We start from the raw sequence: 22,496 nt of genomic DNA on the forward strand, positions 1-22,496 counted from the left end.
AACGAGAACGCTACATCGGCGTCGTGATTGGATCATCACAATCCTGCTCGTTGCCTATGGTTTCCTGAACAAGGAGGTGAAGGGAAATTGAGTATAAATGGGATTTATTTAAGCGTGTTGAGGTTTGAATCGTGATTTAAAACACGAAGCTTTTAAAAAGAGAGCGTCTTTCAGAAAAGGATAACAATGTTATTGTACAGTGGAAAATATTTTTGCCATGCTATTTAACCTTTAATAAAAATATCTTTTAAAATCAAATTCCAAGTGTTATAAATATGTGATCCAATCTTTCCTCTATTTATTTTATCTGCTCACATGCATAATGCTGCATGCTTACATAACCATAACATATAAGACTGACGACAGTCCCCAAGCATAGAGCTTCACTCAGCGCTGGTCGGTAATGACACTTTGTATCTGTTCCATTATTACTTGTGTATGACTTGTAACATTTAATCATTTTCGGCATTACAGCCTGTTTTATATCTCACTATTTCTGAATGTAATGACTCTCAGGTCCCGGAACCGGTAAACGGACATGGGTGTTGCACGGAAGGAAAAATGGTTGCACAACACGAGTGTTCTTGGGAAGGGGAAAGTTGGAAACGTTTATCAGAAAAGTTCTTCTTCTTTCCAGTCGAGATGAAAGCAGTCTTTCATCTTGACTGCTTTGGAGTTGTGGGATAAATGTAATTATTGTGAAGAAGCTAATGGGCCAAACAGCTACTAATATTCATATTAAGTGACGTTTCACCTTTTCACATTATGTGTTAAAGCATTATTTACGTTCAACTGACTTAATCCTGTTTGGAAATGAAGAAGAAAACAGACACTAAATAAAACATCAAAAATATTTAATAGAAACTTTAACACAAACTAACAGTTCTTTTTTGTTATTTTTTAATATAACAATTTTCATCCACAAAATAATAATAATAAAAAGAAAAAAGTTAAAACAGCAGCTTTACTAAAATAAACAAGGGACAGAGGTTTAAAAGGATCTTCAGCCAAACTGGTTTACTGTGTTTTATATATGCAGTAAAAACAAGAGCCTCCTCTTGCTACTTATGGGATGTTCTCAGTTCACAGCATTAAAATACATCAGTTACCAGTAACTACAGCAGAGACAATTCAGTAAGTGAAACTAGTTACATTAGAATGCCCACGGCTGTTGACGGGTTTAAATTGGCTACTATAATGTTGCATTACGTTAATGTCTGCATCCTTCTCACAACGGTGGAGTTTCAGCGTCAGCTTTAGCACCTTTCTTAGTCGGCCTCACGCTGTACGGATGCAAAGAGACGTCTCCGTTCTGATGCCCGATCACCAGGGTGTCCTCGTGCCCCCATCGAGCCAGTTGCCAGTACCCGTCCTCCTGAGCCTCCATCATTTGGGACGTCCCCCCTTCTCCGAGCTCCCACACACAGACACAGCCGCTCTGACTCAGGCCCACCACGGTGCAGCGGTTAACGTCCACTTCACAAAGCCTTGCAGGGCAACGGAAAAAGAGGTGTGCATTACCTGGATGTGTCATAAACAAACTTATACAAGCCTTGTTCTCCGTCTGCCTTCATCTCACCTGCCAGTCCAGCCATCCGGAGGATACAGCCAAGTGGATAAGACGGATCTTCCACTCAGAGGGTTGATGCCGACTAAAGAGAACAGAGCTGGCTTCGACCTGGCCTCTGATAGCAAGCATTTCTCTCTTGCCTTTTTCTCTTCTTGGTCCAGGGAGCTTAGAAACTGATGTTGCAGCAGGACCAACAACACTCCCTGCACAACATCAAACACACACAGACAGTTGCCACCCAGAATTTAAGCGACACAATCATTTCAAGAGTTGCTGGCTACTTACACAGTAGGAGTAACCTTTGAGACAGGCTGTGTTGGATAGACCGTCTTCAAGCAGCACTCTGCTCAGCAGCTGGCCACTCTTTAAATTCCTTCAACAAGCAAACGACAGACAATAAAGTAGCTCAAAGTCAGTGAACTTGTATGGAAAACGCCTTGTCACAGATGCTCAATTGGATTTAAGATTGGACTTTCACTGAACCATCAAACGGACCCTGTTCTGTATGTTTAGGCTTGTTATCCTTCTAGGAGGTCAACCTTCACCTCAGTCTGAAGACTTTTTAGCCTCCAAATCTTTTTTTCCAGAATTGCTGTTACCATCTCCTTGAATCTTTACATAAACTGCCCAACTTCTTTCTCCCTGTTGTATAAACATTACTCTAGACATGCTGCCACTGTCAAGTGTCTCAGTAGCGACAGAATGTTCAGGGTGATGTGCAGTATTACTTTGACAAATCACATAATGTTTTGATAGTTAGTCACAGTCCTTTTAATATGTTCTTCCACCTGAGCTGTGAAGCTCTGCAGCTCTTCCAGTGTTACCATGGGTCTCCAGTTTGCTTCTATTATTCTGACAATTTTTCTCAGTCGCTTCGGTGGATTTCTCAAATCATTTTCGACATTTGTCAAACGGTAAGTGCATTTCTAAAAATGATTCGTACGAACAGCAAAACAACATGATTACCTGCAAAATCCAATTTCCTCCTCGAAATCCTTAGTTCATCTCTCAAAATTAAATATTTGCATCAAAGATCATATCAGTGCCTCAGAACAAGTTCTTGTTTCATTGTGTATGGAACAGACAGTCAAACTGATTAGTCATGTTGTCCATAGAACAGTGATTCTGGAGGGATGTTCTGATGTGATGAATGTTGTGAAGACAAAGTTTGTAAATTATAATTGTGGGAGATCAATGGCAAGAGACTGGACAAGATTAACTTATTTGACTTTACTGCAATTTATTGACAGACCATGTCATTGTGATACAGAAAGTAGAGCACAAAAAAAAAAAAATCAATCCCCTTAAGGAAAATGGTCTATTCAGTGTGGCAGAAATTACAGTTAAGTCTTCCTCTACTTTCCATCTCCACTCAGAAAATATTCTTCAATAGAGTTAAGAAATGAAGAGAAGTGTGAGAGGAGCTCCATCAGTATCCTGTTGTGGGTCACAGACCGTTACCTGATGATGTTGGAGTGATGGAAACTGGCATTATATCCTCAGCCTCTTCCTCTGTTTTGTCTCCTCACTTCTCTTCTTCTTCTCCAAATTCTCGTCCTTCCACTACAATACGGTGTTCCATAAACGTAACATTGTATTGTAGTCTTGCTACATACACTATTTATCTGCCAGCTGATGGTTCATGACACGAACCTTCAATCTATTTCAGGAAACTGGTTGATCTGATGCTTCACACATTTACCTGGTTGAAAAAAGTCAGGATACACCTGGGAGCAATTTACCAGTTCAGGGAGATTTAGAAAAATATCTAATGGTAATGTATAGAAATATGCTTGATATATTATGAGAACCTGATAAAGCAATTTTCATGTTAAAACTTACACAATAAAGCTATGCTTCAACGTTGTGGAGTTCAAGACAATTCAACAGAGACCCGTATAATAAATTTTGATCAATATGACACTAGCAACTGAAAATGTAGGACAAAGCAGATAAGTGTACATAATCATTTGCATGATGTAAACAAAGCATTCGCAAGTTGTTGAAAGAAATAAGAAACTGCTCTTTTTGATGTGAACCAGCGACAGAATGATTTGAAGATTGAACAAGTAGCTTGGAGAATTTCAATTCTGTTCTGAAAAATGCAGAACAGAATCTGTACCAAAGTGACTGAGAAAAACTGCAATGATCCTGTCAGTTTAGAAGTTCCTACACGGCATGCCAAGCGTTGCGCTTTTCCAAACTCAACTTTCCAGAATTCTCAGTCATTTTCAGATATTTCAAAAATATTGCATGTGCAAGAAGTTCACAAATTTCACCTGAACTTCCTACTCTGGGGTATGGAAAAGGAAAGAAAAGAAACTGGAAATATGGAAGGTAGAAAGGACAGGAAGGAGTGAGAGGAAGGAATGAGACAAACAAGAAAGGAAAATGGAAAAACACACAAAGAAAATAATGAAAAGTCTTTGTGGGGACTTTCCACTGACTTCCATTCATTTCTACAGCCTAACCCTTACCCTAAACCTAAACCTAACCCTCACCATTACATAACTAACTTTAACCAAAACTCAATTCGTACCGAAGTGCTAACCTAACCCCTATCCCAAAAACAGCATTTCCCCTTGTGGGGTCCAGGCTTTGGTCACCACAAGCAGCAGTGGGTCCCCACTATGTAATATGTGTCAGAAGAATGGTCCCCACAAGGTATTAAATACATGGTGTACACACACACACACACACAAAACCAAGTGTTATATTGAAGTGTTTGGCATTAAAATTACAATTCCAAAAAACAATTACGGTTGATTTTTAAATTGGTCACACAGTGTTAGCTAAGTGCTCATCCTCTAAACCATGATTTGGCCAAGCTTCATTCTAATATCACTTACCAGATGAAAAGGTGTCCCACTTCATCTGTACCGATGAGAGCATCAGGAAGCCCCTCTACTGGAGCGAGGGCGCTCACACAAACACCAGGAGACACAAGAGGCTGAGGAGTCAGTAAGCTGACAGACACACAAGTTCAGACACTAAAAAACTTGTGCATCAGTGCCAAGAGATGAGACAAACTCTACCTTACCTGGTGCTGTCTGACAGGGTAAACACCTGCAGAGTGGAGCCTGCGGCCGAGTCGGAGGACGTGACCACTCTGGAGTTGAATAAGCCAGCCACCGCCTGGATGATGTCCTCAAGTATCAGCGTCTGCCTGAGGCTGCAACAGGACAGCAGTCTGCAAAAACAGACAGTTTATATACTGATATGCTGACAAACTGCTTTTTTCAGTGTCTTTATGTCAAGGCCGAGCATTTCTCAGAAATTTCCCTCTGGTTTGTCTGACTACACATTGAAACCCACCTAAGCTGGTTGCACCGTTATGCTCTGAGGTATATCAAATGTAGCTTAATTTTTTATCAAGAATTCAGATCGCAATATTAAAATGCAGAGCATTACCTCAGCTGTCTTATTTCCAGCTGACCAAGAGACACAAACATGAGGCCGGTGGAGTCTGGGACAGGAAACACGTTTATCACAGGCTGCAAACAAAAAATATATTCCATGTCTGAATCAAGAAATATTTAGGATTCTCTTAGTACCTTGTATTTCTTCAGCTCATTAAATTACAACAAAATGTTTCAATCAGCAAAAACAACGTTTCCCCACAAAGAGACTTCCCACCACCCCAATAAGATCATAATACACAATACATTTTTTCCCAATTAACCAGTTACGTAATAACATATTTTACATAAGAAATTCCAAGAATAATTTGAACCAAATGCAAGTGGTGGTCAAATTTATCAAGCAACTTGATAAATCTGACTGATAGCCAATCAGACCCCCATCAGAAACCATGGTCCCCACCTTACTGTATCCAAGTGTAATAATGGAAAGTTGAGTGAAAGGAAAAGGTACTAGAGGTAAAACTAAAACGTTAAGAGCCATCAAACAAACATCCCTGGGACATGGACTGTGACTGAATTGAATTGAAGACGACATTTGTTGTGAAATAAGAAGCCTGAAAACAACAAACAGAAGAAGTCACCTCACTGAAGGTCCAGGTGTGTTTGAGGCTCCAGTTACATTCTGAAGTCTGGCTCCACAGGCACACTGCCCACTTTCCTGCTGCTGCGACGCACACACCGGCCGATGGGTCCGACACACAGCACACATCCACCAAAGAGCCCCCTGCTGGCGCCTGGCATGCACAAACACTGCTTACCCCACTAAAAACAGCTAAAGAAGATGGCCGCATTTTTTTTTTACTCAGGACGTAAAAAGCAAAGCAACAAAGAACAAATTTTACCTCCAGTGTGTGTGTGCACCTCAGTAAGAACTTCTGTGCAGGTGCGTGCGTCGTTATTCCCACTTCCACAGCCGAGCCTTGCAGGTGGATCCTGGATGGAGTCGGGCAGTCGTCAGGTTCTTCTCTGTCACCCTGATCTCTTGGAGCTACAGGCTCTGATAAATCCTGAAGCTGACTGCAGAGAGAGGGAGGAGGAAGGTTGGAAGGGAGGGAGGTGATGGATGCACCAGCACAAAGATCCAGAGGAGACAGATCCTGGGTGGAGGGGCTGGGAGACGGAGGCAGGCAAAGAGGAGGAGCAGAGGGAGAGGAGTCAGAGGGCAGGCGAGCAGCATTAGGGGTGATTCCCAGGGAGGGCAGGACCAGACAGGAAGCTGGAGTGGGTGACGGATGGTAGACGGATGGCAGGCCTGTACAGGGGCATCCCACTGCATCCAGAGGAGACTTAAACAAGAACTGAGAGGCGTTACTTTTAATCGCTCCATCCTCAGAAGAGTCTGCTTTAGTAGGTTCCGCAAAATCTTCTGCAGGATACTGTGGGTTTGGGTTATTTACAGGTGGGTTTGCTGCAGCGTCGTTAGTGCAGCTGGTCGGAGCCTCCTCTGCTGCTTTACTTTCAGAAAAATCAAAGGAAAGCAACTGAGTGATGCGTCCGTCTGTGAGTCCAAGCTCTTCTAAAGAGGGTTGCTTTTCATTTTCAGATTGCTCAACTTCTGGCTCATCTGAAAGTTGAACATCATTTTCTTTGCGCGGTGTTCGGTCCACCAGAGCCTGTGGTTCAGCTGTGTTTATAGATGTACATGTACTGCTGAGGGCTGCCCTGATTTCAGTTCCAGCTTCAAGCCCTTCAGTAAACTCTTGCACCAGTGAAACAGCTTCTGTTGAGGTGTTGAGAGCGTCCACACTGAGCTCTGCATTCGTTTCTGGAATACTTGAGTTACAAAGCTCTTCATTTAATCGTGTGCCTGTCAAATTATCGGCAACCGTGCATTGTGTCTGCTGTGGAGATGTTCGCTCGCTCTTGTTTGGACGGAGAGAATTTCTGATGGTAGATGTGGAACTGAGCGGGAGGGAACAGGGCATCAGCAGATCGACGGCGCTGTGCCGGCAGCTGGAGCGTCTGCGTGTGTTGTGTGACGGGGCTGATTCCACGGCAACCTGACGGAGCTTGTGCAGCTTCAAGGAGGCAAACTGATCATCAGGGAGGTGAAAATCTTGCTGGATTTCCAGGCTCTTCAGGCGGCTGATCAAAGAGGGAAGAGAAAGCTGAGCTGTCTGAGACGATGAAGAGGAGGAGGAGGGCAGGAGAAGAGCCTGACAGTCTGATGAGCCTGCAGGACACAAGTTAAAGAAGAAAAAATAGATTATGAAATTAAGAAAACAAACAAACAAAAAAAATAAATCATGTAAAAACAAAATGATGCTCATAATTAATGAGGACAGCATGATTAAAGCAGAGTTGAGTGTCTACATTTGACCAGGGCAGGTAGACACTCAACTCTCAGATATTCAAAAGTGTTCCAACATTTCCAAATCCAGCTTGAACCATAGCAGACAGAGGTTACAGGTCAATATGGACAAAAATATAACATATAATATATTTCATCCTTTGTGTTTTTAGGAAGCCTCTTATGGGGGAATCTTTCTGCCATAATTTGAGAGCACACGCTATCAGTCTGAAAGCAGGCCTTCATGTCTTTCTTCTCAAAACTTGTAATGCTTGAACTCAAAACTTCTGCTCTCTTTCAAATATTCACTGTGTTCTCTCAAACCTTTCTCCTCGCGCTCAAAACTTGTCTCTGCTCGGATCAAGTCTCCTCTTGCAAACCTCCCTGCTCGATTGCAAATCATTTTCTGCTGGAGCTTGGAACAGAAAGTACAGTTGCCTGGCAACCTTTCTGTCAATAGAATGAAAGTGTTGTACTGGGCGTGTTTGTTTCCTTCTAGTGGATGTGCCTGTGTGGCTACTATCGATTTTAGTAGCTTTCGAATTATGGCAGAAAAATACCCCCATAATCATAGATTCCTGTTTCAATACATTGTCTACTTCAGCTTCATTTCTGAAGAAGCTCTCATGCTAAAAATAGCTGGCTTTGACATTTCTTCCCTCTAGTAATGCACATTGTTTGGCAATGCAGAAAAGAAAAGGAGAACATTTGTGCTGATATGGAGTTTCCAAAGGATACCACTAGTGCTCCACTAAGAAAGACAAATCAATATTAGAGGATTAATATCTTACTTATTTAAGCAAAAATCTTAAAAATAACACAGCCAAGTAATTTTACTTCAGCAAAATACTATCAGTCTGCAGAACCAGAATGTGTGTGTACCCCAGGTCTACCTGTGTTCATCTGTTGGGGTCTGCTGGTGCTGCTCTTCAGAAAGATAGGAGAGATTTTCTCCTGGTGTTCAGCAGTAAAACCAGATGGAGTTTCACTGACTGGAGAAGAAGGTTGGGCTGGACAGCTATGGGTGGGAGTCTGCTGGAGTAACATTGACTCGGTGTTTGTCTCTTCGGCTTGATGGAGTAACTGGGTAGACGGTACAGAGCTGAGGGAGGGCTGGAGTCCTCCTGAGGTCAGGCTACATCCTTGTTTAAGAAGCTGTTGTCTCGGAGGTCTTCCCCTGCCTCTGCCTGTCCTCGTCCCTTTGGGTGGACGAACGCTGGGGCCCCGAAGTGAAACAGGAGCTTCCGAAATGGCAGAGGTAGAAAAGTCACTGGAACTCTGGGAATAATCTTTGGAAGCGTTAACGTTGGATGGCTTTAGAGAGTCCACAGATGTGGACGGAGTTGTGGAAGAGGCTGAATCTGTCTGAGTGTGCCGGTCTGACCGCTGTAGGCCCTGGTTTGTCCTCCTGCTGCGGCCTCGACTCCTGCGATGTCTTCCAGCTCTCAGCTGGGACATTATGACAGCCTGCATATCTGGCTGGGTCTGGGATAGCGTCATGTGCCTTGTGGTTCTAATGTAGTACTCTACAGGGAAAGGCAGTCCTTCCACTAATGTGCAAGAGTCTAGGAGACTTACAGTATTCTCGTCTGCTGTGATCCGATTATTTTTCTCTTTTATTTCTACAGAGTCCTCATGTTTTTCAATTGCTGTCATCTGGGCTCCATCAGGGTTGCCCTCTTCACATACCACTGGTTTTCTTGCTTGGCTATGACTGACACCATCTTCTCCCATTGTATTATTTATTAAACTGTTTTCTCCAGCATTTTGTCCTTTACTCTCTGTTGTTAAAGCAGGTCTTCTGCATTTTCCATCAACTTTTGGACCAATTTTTTTCCCTGTTTCTTCCTGGGATCTTTGATTCCCGTTTCCTGTTTTGTCTCCGGTCTTAGTGTGTTCTTGCGTGCTCCAATGTGTGAGTAGCAGAGAGGGGGACTCAGATTCTGGATCAGAAAACAGCTCCTGACTTTCAATGAAGACATCTTCGTCTCTGATCGTCTGCTCCTCATCTCCAGGTCTTGTGTTTCCTGTCAACGCCTGCTGTCGCTGGCTGTTGTCTGAGCCTTCGGGAGCGTTGGCACTCCTCTTTTCCCAGCGTAAGCGGCTGCGTCTCGACCGCAGGCGCAAGGCCGTGCTAGGTCTGTGGCTGCCAGCGATGTCACTACTGAGATCTGGGATTTTGGAGGAAGTCAGATCTCCGGAAAGCGAGAATCGTATTACTTGTTGACTCCTGATTGTACTGGATTCTACTGCACCTGATAAACATCAGAATAGTACTCATCAGTCCATTTCTGTACAGGTTTAGCTGTAATACCAATAAAATTACAGGAGTGTAAAATGAGAGATTTCAGGTTGCACTGAGTCAGACTTACCTTGACACTGTAGTGAACCTGGAGTTGCATCGTTTGTGTTAAATGTGAATGAGGAGGGGGTAACGCAAGCGGTAGATGTAATCTCTGGATCGTTCTTGTCTTGGTCTTTCTGCAGAGAAATCCTGTTTTTCACATGCCTCTTCAAAGCATCCACACACTCGGCACGCTGCGTGAGGAACAACATGAGTTTAAGACTAATTCTTTCCACCATCTCCCTTGATAAAGCAGCAATGTGGCTCACAGCTGACATTTTTGCCCCGTCGCACTTATATCAGAGTGCTTAGCATCCATCTAACAAACATTGTTGTTTTTCACTGCCATCTACTTGGAACTGGAGTTTGTGTTTATTGAAATGTTAGAGACATGTTCTCAAACTACCTCTTATTCAAACAACTTCAATTAGTTCTTCATTTTGTGTGTGAAAAGAATTGAAAGAAAGTTTGATTAAATGTTAAAATCATAATCTGTTTCATACAGGCCTGGTTTCATTGTTGGTTTTTTACCACAACAATTATGTATTATTTTTGCAAATAAAATTTATTAGCAAAATTTATTCTGATTCACCATTTCATAACTTTTCTTGTCTAATAAAATTATCCAACTAAAGAAACAAAAAAACAAACAAACAGCGGATCACAGAACATAACCAATTTTAAGTGTCATAATTCTATTCAGCTCTTTTACTCCGATATCCCTACATAATGTGCAGTGGAACTAACTGCCTCATAACTGCTTATTTTTAAGCAGTTATGAGGCACAGTGGTGAAACTTGAAACTGCTGCTGCACAAGTTACCCAACAAGTTGTTGCTAGGTAACCAAAGAGTGGTGGCATCATCGTTTGTTGATGATGCCACCAACCTTGCTGAGCTCACAGGGCGAGGTTGAGCAGCTAAAACCTTTCCTCTGTTTACATCCCCCAGAATGCTGTGCAGCTCTGCATCGGTAGTTCAGTGAACATTTCATATGTTGAATATTCTATCAAATTAATTATCTGCTCTGTAAAATGGCACAGTTGGTAGCACTGTTGCCTTGCAGCAAGAAGGCCTGGGGTCTTTCTGTATGGAGTTTGCATGTTCTCCTTGTGCATGTGTGGGTTCTCTCCGGGTACTCTGGTTTCCTCCCACAGTCCAAAAACATAACTGTCAGGTTAATTGGTCTTTCTAAATTCTCCCTAGGTGTGAGTGTGTGTGTTCATGGTTGTTTGTCCTGTCTGTCTCTGTGCTGCCTTGCGACAGACTGGTGACCTGTCCAGGGTGACCCCGCCTCTCGCCCGGAATGTTAGCTGGAGATAGGAACCAGCACCCCTCCCGACCCCACTAGGGACAAGAGTGTACAGCAGATGGATGGATGGATTGATCACATATCTATTGCAATATACAGTATATTGTTATTGATTTAGTGCATTAATTAGAGAAGCAGCCAATATGACTTCCATCGGCCAACTACGGCTCTAGTGGAGCTGCAGGGAGATACAGCACAGGTGGAAGAATATGCCAACTATGAGCCACTCCTTGTTTTATTTTTTATGGAAAAGTGGCAAGAAGAAAGGCACTGCTAGAGAAAAAACTATAAGAGGTCCTATTTAAAGTTTACCACACGTAATGTAGGTGACACATTAATCATAGGAAATAATTTGACTGACCAGATCAGACCGGAATTGAATTTTTATACTTAATATTATACTTAACATTGCAAAATGCTATGTGTGGCAATGCACATAATCATGAACACACCGTCTCCATGGTGAAACATGGCTGCAGCATCTGTTATCATACAAGATCTTAATCAAATAAATTGGACTTGGTGGTTGTATGAAAGAAAATGTGACATTTTAAAATTGTCACACTGCATTACTGGAAAGAGTGATGTCACTTTTATATTTACTTCTGATTTCGGTTAAAAAAATGTTTTAAGTGTAGTAAAAGAATACGTGTCTCACCTTTAGTCTCTGGGCTGTCTTGAGATACTCCCTTTGTAAATGTGCCAGTTTTCTACGAAGCTGAGAAGGAATAATAGAAATGAATAATGTAGCTGAATATCATTTAACCCGAGTGTGAAGAGAACGTTAAGTTACCTTTTCCTTGTCATCACATTGCAGTGTGTTCCTCAGCTGCTCCTCACTGTGCAGAATGTTACCAATATTGCCATCCATCCTCCTCAGCCAACACAACCTGACAAACACCTTACATATCACCAGCTAACGCGGATATGTCAGGGTTTTATACGGCTATCAACATTTTCTAATTATACTTACCTACGCCGTTAGGGGTAAATAAGAAGCTAACGGCAAAGTGTTACTTTCGTTACGAACATTAACTTTAACAACCAACCGCAACAATTATATATGCCTACAGACAAAGGCATATAAAAGTAAACTTGCCTATTACGCAATGTCAAAGTTAAGAGTTCAATTTGAACTCTTCCATGGGTTTGTTTATGAAGACTTACTTCACTGTTCGATTAGTCAGGTATTGATTTACTTCTAATTTCCCGCTACTCAGACAGGCATCAGGAATGGAGTCAAGATGACTCGATCTGCGTCATTTGCGTAAGACGTAAGTCCGGTGCCAATATGCGCACCACAGCCTACGCCCCTCTATATATGCTTAATTAAATCACAATACAAATACAAACAATACAAATAATAAAAAAAGGGAAATAGGCTTACATTTCCTCTTGTGAGATGAGATTTTTTTTAACTCAAGAACAATCACTGTTTTTTTAATTAGTTGTGTTTTGCGAGAAAAATGCCACAACAATCACATAATAAAAATATTAACTGCAATAAAAAATAAATTAATAATTGATATTTTCTTGGTGGTGCTATGGGGGACCCTTTTCATGACTTTTCCAGTGGGAGCTACAGCTCCCTCTAGCGTCCCCCTATGAAACTGCAGAGCCTTTTGCTTCCATCGCTTCAACGTATCCCAGCAGAGAGTTCTCACAGCTTGACATCAAACCCTTGGAACAGAATCTGACTTGCACACCATTTTGTGCTGTAACTGTAACTGTGTCTGTCGTTCCGTCTCATGGTTACATCTGTCCGATGCCATAGTCCTTTGGGTTTTATTTATTAATTTAACATTTTCATTTTGGAGGGTCGAACACAACATGCAACTTCAAATATTTTTAAAATCAAGAATCAGGTGCACAAGTTTCAGTTTATTAGGAGTATTCTTTGTATCACACAGGGTCTAAATTATACATATACATGCATTCACATATATGTGTAAAAATGTGAAAAACAAACACACCAAGTTTGAAACACCTTTAGTAATATTAGCTACTAATATAGCTATCTAAAAGATGTTTATTTCTAACTATTTTGTTAAAATGTCAATTGTTGTCTTGTTTTACATTGTATATTGTTTTAGCACATATAAACTGCTACAGTCATGATGACTAAGACTGGGCTACCTACAGTGGGTATGGAAACTATTGCAGCCATTTACTAAAATCAAAAAAGTTCATATTATTTCTCATGAATCTACATTCAGCATCTCATCTTGACAGAAAAAAACCCCCAGAAATGTAGAATTCTTTGCAAATTTATAAAAAAATAAAAACTGAAATATCACATGGTCATAAGTATTCAGAATCTTTTCTGTGACACTCATGCTGTCCATTTCCCCTGATCCTCCTTGAGAGGGTTCTACCCCTTCATTGGAGTCCAGCTGTGTTTAATTAAACTGACTGGAGTTTATTAGGACAGGCACCCACCTGTCTATATAAGACCTTCCAGCTCAAAAAGAGTTGTGACATAGTTGATGTGCCCTTATTTTTTAATACCAACAATGCTGGTCAAAATCTAAATGTTTACAAAACGTTTTGCAGAAAACAGATTAAAAACTTAGAAAACCTGGAGGCTCACGCCTTCTTCCTGTTCTATACTCCCATACGTTCCCTCTTTTAACCCTGCAAAACTATGAATCTTTCTTGTTTACTATCTGTGCAGCGGTTTGTTTCCATTTTGTTCATAATTCCTGCTGAAATATCTGTTTTTCATGTCATAAAACGTGTCATATTTAACTTCTTTCTTAAAATCTATAATGCTATAGTGTTTATAATTGTCTTTATCAAATGTTGCAGCATTTGCCACAATGACATGAAATGTCTTCATTAGTGACATCATTCTGGTTGCTTCATTTGATTTTATTTTGTTTTTTGTTTTTTTAAAAGAAATTTTATCAAGCCGTATTAATTTGGCACTGAAGATAATGACTAATTTTGTCAGCTTTAACCCCAATCCTGTCTCTAAGCACACATAAAATGTTATACATAGGATAATATTGTGAAACCATTTACTACAGTAAGCATGATCTTGGACTGCGAAGTACTTAAAATTGGTTGTGTTTATAAGAAAGTACTTAGCAAATCACATTGGTTTTTAGTTTGGTGAAATTGTCCTTCTCCTCAGACATCCGCAGGTTAGATACTTCATGGCAGTCACACTGACATGCATCACAGGCCCCATGTTAAAGAGCATGTGGTAGAAAGCATGAACAGACAGCCCTCCAGTTTCATCGGCGTACTTCAGTGCCACTATCGGCGTGTACAGCGGATTGGTCAGATTACGGAAACGAGGTCGACTTGCTTCGATCACTTTCTTGGTGCACTGTAAAAAAGAAAATATATTCACATACATTTAAATGTTCAGACAGAGTGGTGCTGATAAAGAGTAAAAAGTAAAGATACAATAATTTTACTTTAGCAATGTCATCAGGTGTTTGTCCAAATGCCTCAAAAATGTCCACAGAAGATGGAAGATAAATGTTCTTGAAGTAATGCAGAGTATCAGGATCCGTTCCAGGATACTCCTTCTGTTTCACATCCTGAATCATCTTTGCTTCAAATTCTGTGTGCACCGGTCCTGGCTCGATCAGCGACAGGCTGTGATAAATCAGGTATATTAAGAGAAGGAGAAGATTTCAGCCATGGAAACAATTATGCTATTGTTAATACAGTATATTCACTTAAAAACTAAAATCCTCAACATTGTTTGTTATTAAATACTGATAAGTTCTGAAACTTTTGAGCAATGTTTTTCATTTTGAATGTTACATGCCAGTGTAAAACAGATGCAAACATATAATCTGTCCATCCTTCTTTCTAACAGGGTGTCCATCTGTCCACCAGTGTGTCTGCTGTGAGTAACAGGTCCAGGAGAGAAACCCAGAAATTCCTCTCCCAGCACTTCACTCCTTCTAGGGAATCAATGGTTTATCCAAGTCAGGAGGAGAAGGTAGTCCTTCCATCGAGCTCTTGCTCTGCTTTGTTCAAAGAGGAGAAACAGTGGATCTGTGCTTCCACTGATTATACGATTCTCCTGACCATGTAGACAAGGGTCAGAATGGAAAGAGATCACCAACACACTCTCTGTGTGACAGGACCTCAGATTCTCTCATCTGCATCGGATACATCTCGGATCCGTCCAGCTGATCCGTCCAAATTCTCCACCAGAGGAACCAGATGTATCCTTTCAAGACATCCTTTCCCCAAGATTTTGTTCTGGTCTGGACCCCATTGAAAGCAGTTAATCAGCATCGCAAAAACACAGAAATTAGACTATATTGACAACTTTCAATAAAGATGTGGATGTAAAATGTGTATTTATACTAAGTTGCTTTAAAACTGTTATGTGTAGAAACAACATGTAAGATGCTGAAGTGTATAGTTCACTGGCCATCAAACAACAAATACACTATTATGTATGTTAAGAGAGAATTCTTGCAAGAGACCCAAAAGGCATAGTTCAAGAGAATTTTAATCATAGCTTATTAAACAGTAAATCCCTTCAATGATACTTACATGACGTTAAACTTCAAAAGCTGCACAGCTAAACTCTCACAAAAGCCCTCCATGGCAAACTTGGAAGCAGCGTAGACATCATTAAACACAATACCTGAAGAAAAACAGACATGATTTCAGCCTGTGGAGACACTTAGTGGATAATATTAGCCTCTTAATCTGTTGAGGTTTCTCTTTGTCCATTGCCCAAACCCCATTTAAAGTAAAGCTGGTATTTGTTTTCTGTAGGGTTTAGCATCTCTACTTACCTTGTAGTCCCATCACGCTGCTAACTACAATGATGTGTCCTCCTCTTCTTTGCTTCATGTCCGGCATCACTTCCTTGATCATCCTGATGACTCCAAAGAAATTAGTCTCAAATACTTTCTTCATCTCTTCAATAGAAATGCTTTCTACTGGACCCACCAGGCCAATACCTGCATTGTTGACTGTTAAAGATGAGGGAAACCAGAAGATAAAGAGAGTCCAACTGTATGATTAACACATATTTTAGACATTTTAATGCTAAAAATGTCATATTTGACTTACTAAGGACGTCTACGTGTCGATCTTTGATGCCGTTTATGCATTGCTTGACAGATTCATCACTGCAGACATCCAGCACAGCAAGAGAAAGAGTTTTCCCATATGCATCTCCAGCAGCCTCTACCAGCTTGTCCTTTCGTTTCAGGTCACGCATCGTGGCTATTACTGAAAACGGGGAAAATATGTTAGTATAGGTCTATAGTTTTCAAGCTCAAGCTGCTATGAAATAAAACAAGTAAAAAGTCTTCTTTTTTTTTTGAGAAGCTTTTATAAATGCCATCGGGGTAATGTTTCTATGTACGATCCTTGATTCATTCATCCTTTTTGTCTACAGACAGGTTTCCATTTGTGTTTGGGACAGGCTCTAACAGCACAACACCTTCAGGGTACAGCTTTAAATAAACGATGAGTCGGCAGCTTGCCCAGGTTCAGAGGTTAGACATTCAGTGTCAAACTAAGTTCATCCATAAATCGGTGGGTTTATTAAACACATAACAAAACACTTTACTCTGGTCCAGCATGAACATATGTATGGAAACATATTAATGGTTCTTTCCACATTTGTGCTGTAAAAAACCCCTCATAATATTCCTTAATAAAATAATAAACCTTCAAATATTTATCAATAATGTATCCAAGTTTCTCAACTGACTGATCTCATTTTTTGGAAATTAATTTGATTTAAAGAAAGAATCATATATTTAAAAAAATATATATAAATCTATTGAATGCTGCAAAAACCTCTACAATAAACGCTTCCAGTCTAGCAGCCCACAGAGCAGGAAGCTCACATTAATCTGCATGATAACCTCGAAAATCATCATGATTAACAGATTTGAAAACAATCAGTCTATGTGAAATGAATCTACATAGTATGTTCTCCAGAGCATGCTTTTTATTGTTGCTGTTCATTTGTTTCAAAAGGGACAGTACACATCACATAATATGCCAGAGTTAGCCATTTTTATTTACGACATACTTGACTTATATACTTATTTTCCATTTTTGGAAACAGGTTAGACAAAAATCCAAAATGTTTCTGGCACAACGTCACTGACTCCCATGGTGCATGGAGAGTAAAAAAATCTGCAGAGGTGAAGATTTCAGCAACACTTGAAGTTCTACTTTATTTATAGACCAATGTGTTTTGGTTTATGGTCTTCATCAGGGTCATTCAGCCAAAACTTATTGGTCTACAAATTAAATGATTTCTTAGCACTTCAAGTGCTACTGTAGTCTTCACCACAACAGCTTACACACACATCTCTCACCTCTCCCTAACCCATTCCTAACCCCAAAACACACACCTCACCAACAACCTCCGATCATTTCAGATCATAAATAGATATTCCTTTATTTAACCAGGTAAACCCTGTTGAGATCTAGATCTCATGTTCAAAAGGGACCTGGGCAAAAAAATTGCAATACATAGCAAATACAGTATAGAACATCACTGCTGCTAAACATAGCAAGTATAGTAAAAATAAATCTTAAGCTCCTGTGTGCTTAAGCAGCTCTGTTAGGGCAGCCACATTACACAGAGGTATTAGTTGTTATGTACTGGTGGTAAAGACGTATTCAGCCTGTGATCCAGAATCAAACTCCACAAGCCAAGGAATAATTAGTCAAAGCTGGGCTTTGCTGTCTCTTTTCAACTATTGCCTGAGGTGAGAATCTAAAGACTATTCTACAACATAGGCAATAATGGCACAGAGAGGTGTAGTGAGCAGTGACCTATGCTGGTCACTTATTCAGATTTAGATAAACTATGAGCTTTATCAAAGTATCCAACAGTTCAGTAAGTCGAGTAACATTTGTGATGGCCAAACCTATAGCCACACTCTTAAGTCGGTAACTCATTTTTTTGCACAACCTTTTTCATACAAACACAAAACACTTTAGTTTCAATAAAACATTTATTTGGATATGTTTGTTCTATTTGTTAGCGTGCACATTTAGTTAACACATGTATTTAAATCAACTTAAAGTTAAGTTTGTTTGCCTAAGATTAACTTTTAACAAAAGAAGGGCCAGCGCTCAGCAGGTTTAAATGCTGATTGAACTGCACCACTGGTCCCTGCTGGCAGTATAAATACCCTGGGTGCCATTTCTTTGCTAGGTCAGTTATTTTTGTTTGTGCAGCCAGTTTGTTTGCATTTTTTTTGCCTGAGTTCAGTTTTGTTTCTTTGACCTCTTTTATGAACTCAGTTATTTTTTTTTATCATCTAATACTTTGGGTTAAAATAATAAAAAAGATATATATTTTTTTCTAATATTTCCTATGACTCCTCCTGTTTTCAACTCAGTTCAGCACACATTTATAGAATTATATTTTCACTCATGTTAATAAATAAAATTATTTCTAATTTTAAAGTAATTGAAATATTTAATAAATAGTTTGCAGTAAATATGAAATTTGATTCAAGTTTTCTATTTTAGTTTTTATGAAAATTTTATGACAATGGACTGAGAACATTACAGAGTGAAAAATGGAAGAGAAAAGAGGATCTATACAGAATACTTGGAGAGTTTTGGTCTTGGTTACTTGGTTACTTTTCTAAAGTAACCAAGTAACCAAAGAACTTTTTTAAGTTCTTAACTTAAGAACTACTTAATAGCTTTGTGAAACAGTTTGATATGAATTTGACTCATGACTTATGATGTCCTTGTGAACTCTAATCTATTATGGGGACACATACATAACTATAGATGAACTAATAGTTCTGGTGGATTTGAACTGAGTACACATTTAAAATAAGCAGCTTCTGTTCAGTCTGGGTCTGCAAGGTTCTGTGGGGCTCCTCTGACTGATTGGGACTCTTCACAGTGCAGGCAAACGTGAGGCACTGGGTAAAATTTAAAACCTCAACAGAATCCATGCCTCCAGAAAGCAATTGTTTCTCAACAGCAGAGAACCCAGACCTTCTGTACAAAGCAAAGTGTAGTACAAAGGGCTGGTTTTTACCAGGCTGGTTGACGTGAACTCAGTTGAAGTTTAAAACTTTACCTGTGATGTGTGTCATGTGCCAGTTTGATGCTATGAAACTTACCGGAAATTACCTGCACTGTAAACAACCAACTTCCACTGTGAAGCGAGAACCTCAGAGCCGAATGAAGCGGCTGTTAATGTTAATTCAATATTTGGAAGTGTGGTCAACAAGGACGCAGTGGCTTTGTTCACCTCCTCTGCTGCCATCGCTAAAACTAATTCTAGCGCACTATAATTCTAAAACAGTGCAGAAAATTTACGTCAATGTTCACAACTTCTCCTTCTGTTTGCTGATTGGCCCAGTTAAAAATCGACCACAGACAATCCGAGTGAAGGGGAAAAATCCCAGACTGTCTGTGGATTTTAAGGCAGCTATAGTGGAGTCAAGTTTTTTGTTGCCATAAGGAATAAGATTAATATCCAGTCATTTATTTCTAACAAGAAGTATATTTTCTAAAAATGCTAGTAATTATTGCATGTGTTTCAATGTTTAATTTTAATTTTAGACATTAGACACATTAGACACTTTAATTTTAGACATTAAATATTGCTGTTCATGAGATGCAATCCAGTTAAAACTGCTGTTAAATAAGTTAAATAAGCGTAACACTGCTAAAAACATACTTGACACATATTTTGACATCTTACAGTGAGAAACAATTCAGGTCATCACATTTATAATAACGCAGTATATGTGTCAGACTATTATATGAAGACATGGGTTGTAGTTTCATTGACGTTTACATTTGCTCAATTATGAGCTTGTATTAATCTCACTTGGACTCTGGCTTTGTGGAATGGTGATGTTGTCCAATCAGAGCCCTGATTTTATTGTTCATGTATTAATAATTCAGATTTTGCTGGGTTTTTTTTTGCACTGATTTAAAAACAAAAAGTTTATTAAACATAGCTGCTGCTATATAACACCATAGTGGCCATTACGTGTTGTGGAGAAATAAGAGGATAGCAGAGTGAAAGTGCAATTAATCCTATTTTTGCAATAATTTGTTACTTTTTTTGAATACTTTGAAACTATAACATATTTAATTGCTACAGCAATAGAATTTAAGTTGCCAATGATCTCATCAATCCAGATACCTACCGTGATAGCGCTTCTTCTCATCCTTGGCCAGCATCACAGCCATCCGTAGGCCAATCCCAGAGGAGCAGCCAGTGATCAGGACCACTTTCTGTTCAGGACTCACCATAATTCAGCTGCTGGTCCTGCTCTTTTTGCAGACCAGAAGACAGACACCAGTGCAGAGTCAGTGCTAATCTGAAGTGAGAAGAAGAGCTGCAGTAAGAGGATAAAACACAGAGAGGGAGTCACATGGACAGGGTGAAAATCTACAACAATCCTAGGATTATCTAAGGGGATGTCCCTTCATAACAGACAGTGTGGCAAATGTGTTTATTGGTGAAATACGGGGATGGTGCTTAAAAAAAAGGGGGGGGGGGGGGGGGGGGGGGGGGGAGTTAGAAATGTGTGGATGGCAGGGCCTTAGATTTGCCGCCATCTAGTGGCCAGTATGCTCATTCCAGGAACAGGTCTTTCTAAAGTTATGTTACGGATTTTTTCGTGGTAATTCTTCAGTGAATCAGCAGACCTTGTTCTGCTGCTACACACACAGTCAACCATCAAAACCATCATGCTTTTACTTTAGATTGAGATAACCTCCAAATACAAAATGCATACAGAAATTATAAACTACATAAATAAAAAAGCACACCCTTCTCTCTCATATGTATACATGCACACACACACCCCCGCACGCCCACGCTCACCTCCCCGCACACCCACATACAAACACACACACACACACACACACACACACACACACACACACACACACACACACACACACACACACACACACACACACACACACACACACACGCACACACACACACACACACACACGCACACACACGCGCACACACACGCGCACACACACACACACACACACACACACCCTTCTTGATTATGGCTGGCAGTCATGATTTCACTGCACTTATAGCAGGAGTAAAGGAGCTGGAAAAATGCCTGGAATCCATGTTTCCTTCAGTCACTGTCTGCAGTGCACAGCTGAAACTAAACCACTCTGATCCAAAAACATGAACTCCTAGTAGTTATTATTCAGCACATTAACAGTATCTTTATTTTTGATCTTGTAAAGACAAGAGATCTGGCTAATAAGCCAGGTGTCTCCAAATGTGAAACCACTTCTTTCTGCATAATGGCACAAAACACAATCCATATTACAGCTACAATGGAAGCTACTTTTCACTTATTACTAAAAACATTCAATTGACAGCATTTATTACATTTTTTTTTTTAAATTATAGAACAAACCAAATCAAGATGTTATACAAATATATAAGTACATCTTAACCATTGGGGATTTTTAACAGTACAAAATGGGACATCCTACTTAAGTATATATACAGTATATATATATATATATATATATATATATATATATATATATATATATATATATATATATATATATATATATATATATATATAAACATATATATATATAACACATAATTGAACTTATACATATAATTGATACAAATGGTTGCACAAAACAAGCATTGTGATGGCCAAAGGGGGAGCCGACACGTTTGTGTATGATCTAATTTAGTGCCAGCCTCTTTTTTCTCTGAACTTATCCTAAAAGCTTATAAAGATTGTCGCAATGGTCTCTTCTGGACTTTCCATTTTGTGGGCAGAGCAGCATAAGCTCCTGAAACAAGTGGTTATTCTTTCTACAGCCAACTGCATGTACATATCTTAGGAGCACTTCTCTGTTTGTGAAAAAAGTTTGGGTCGGGCAAAGACAGACAGGTGGTGGAATTTGGAATCTGCAGCAGCATATTTTTATTAGTTGGGCAGCAACGCTGTCCTGTTCCAGCATGTTGCACTAGCTCATGGGCTTGTACGCATATTCAAAGACAAAAACAGACAAAAAAAGGAAAAAAAGAATGAAATCCAGTGTGGAACAAGCTCCTGCTGTTTCAAGTCCTTTGGTAAACTGTGGTTTCTGAAGATTGCACCTGACTGTAACACCATCCACTGCAGGACGTTTTAGACAGGAAGTCTTAAAGGCAAGGCAAGGCAAGGCAAGTTTAGTTATATAGCACTTTAAAACAGTACCACTGACCAAAGTGCTGTACAATCACAAGATTAAACAAATAAAGATCAAAATTAAAACACATAAAAACCAACAATGCAGTGACGTAAAACACTCTATATAATACATAAACATCCCCAGATAAATACAGAAAAGCAGCATCTCAAACTGAATCAAAGGCCAACCGAAAAAGGTAAGTCTTAAGAGCAGATTTAAAAATTGCTAAAGAGGGGGCCTGTTTTACCAACATAGGTAAAGAATTCCAAAGTTTGGGAGCTGCAACAGCAAACGCCCTGTCTCCTCTCTGCCTCCTGGAAGTCCTCGGCACCTCCAGGTTCATTTGGCTCGCTGATCTAAGAGCTCGAGGAGGACAGTGTAT

The 22,496-nt window shown here is 39.9% G+C and overlaps 2 protein-coding genes across 2 annotated transcripts; both read right to left on the reverse strand.

Moving 5' to 3' along the window:
• Positions 1-922: 922 nt before the first annotated feature.
• On the reverse strand, positions 923-12,142 carry palb2 (partner and localizer of BRCA2). Its single transcript, XM_014474496.2, has 13 exons — positions 11,910-12,142; positions 11,730-11,826; positions 11,595-11,654; positions 9,655-9,820; positions 8,176-9,537; positions 5,835-7,165; positions 5,574-5,726; positions 4,982-5,064; positions 4,611-4,760; positions 4,420-4,536; positions 1,856-1,943; positions 1,580-1,773; positions 923-1,487 (listed from the first exon to the last, which is right to left on the reverse strand). The coding sequence occupies exons 2-13, from the start codon at positions 11,805-11,807 to the stop codon at positions 1,229-1,231; spliced, it is 4,041 nt and encodes a 1,346-aa protein (XP_014329982.1). The 5' UTR covers positions 11,808-11,826; positions 11,910-12,142; the 3' UTR covers positions 923-1,228.
• A 695-nt stretch (positions 12,143-12,837) lies between these two features.
• On the reverse strand, positions 12,838-20,241 carry LOC102218649 (retinol dehydrogenase 8-like). The gene is made up of 6 exons (XM_005813937.2): positions 20,080-20,241; positions 15,992-16,153; positions 15,712-15,891; positions 15,464-15,557; positions 14,362-14,545; positions 12,838-14,270 (listed from the first exon to the last, which is right to left on the reverse strand). The coding sequence occupies exons 1-6, from the start codon at positions 20,183-20,185 to the stop codon at positions 14,043-14,045; spliced, it is 954 nt and encodes a 317-aa protein (XP_005813994.1). The 5' UTR covers positions 20,186-20,241; the 3' UTR covers positions 12,838-14,042.
• Between the last annotated feature and the right edge of the window lie 2,255 nt (positions 20,242-22,496).

This window comes from Xiphophorus maculatus, chromosome 5, assembly GCF_002775205.1.
Source record: "Xiphophorus maculatus strain JP 163 A chromosome 5, X_maculatus-5.0-male, whole genome shotgun sequence".
Lineage (NCBI taxonomy): Eukaryota > Metazoa > Chordata > Actinopteri > Cyprinodontiformes > Poeciliidae > Xiphophorus > Xiphophorus maculatus.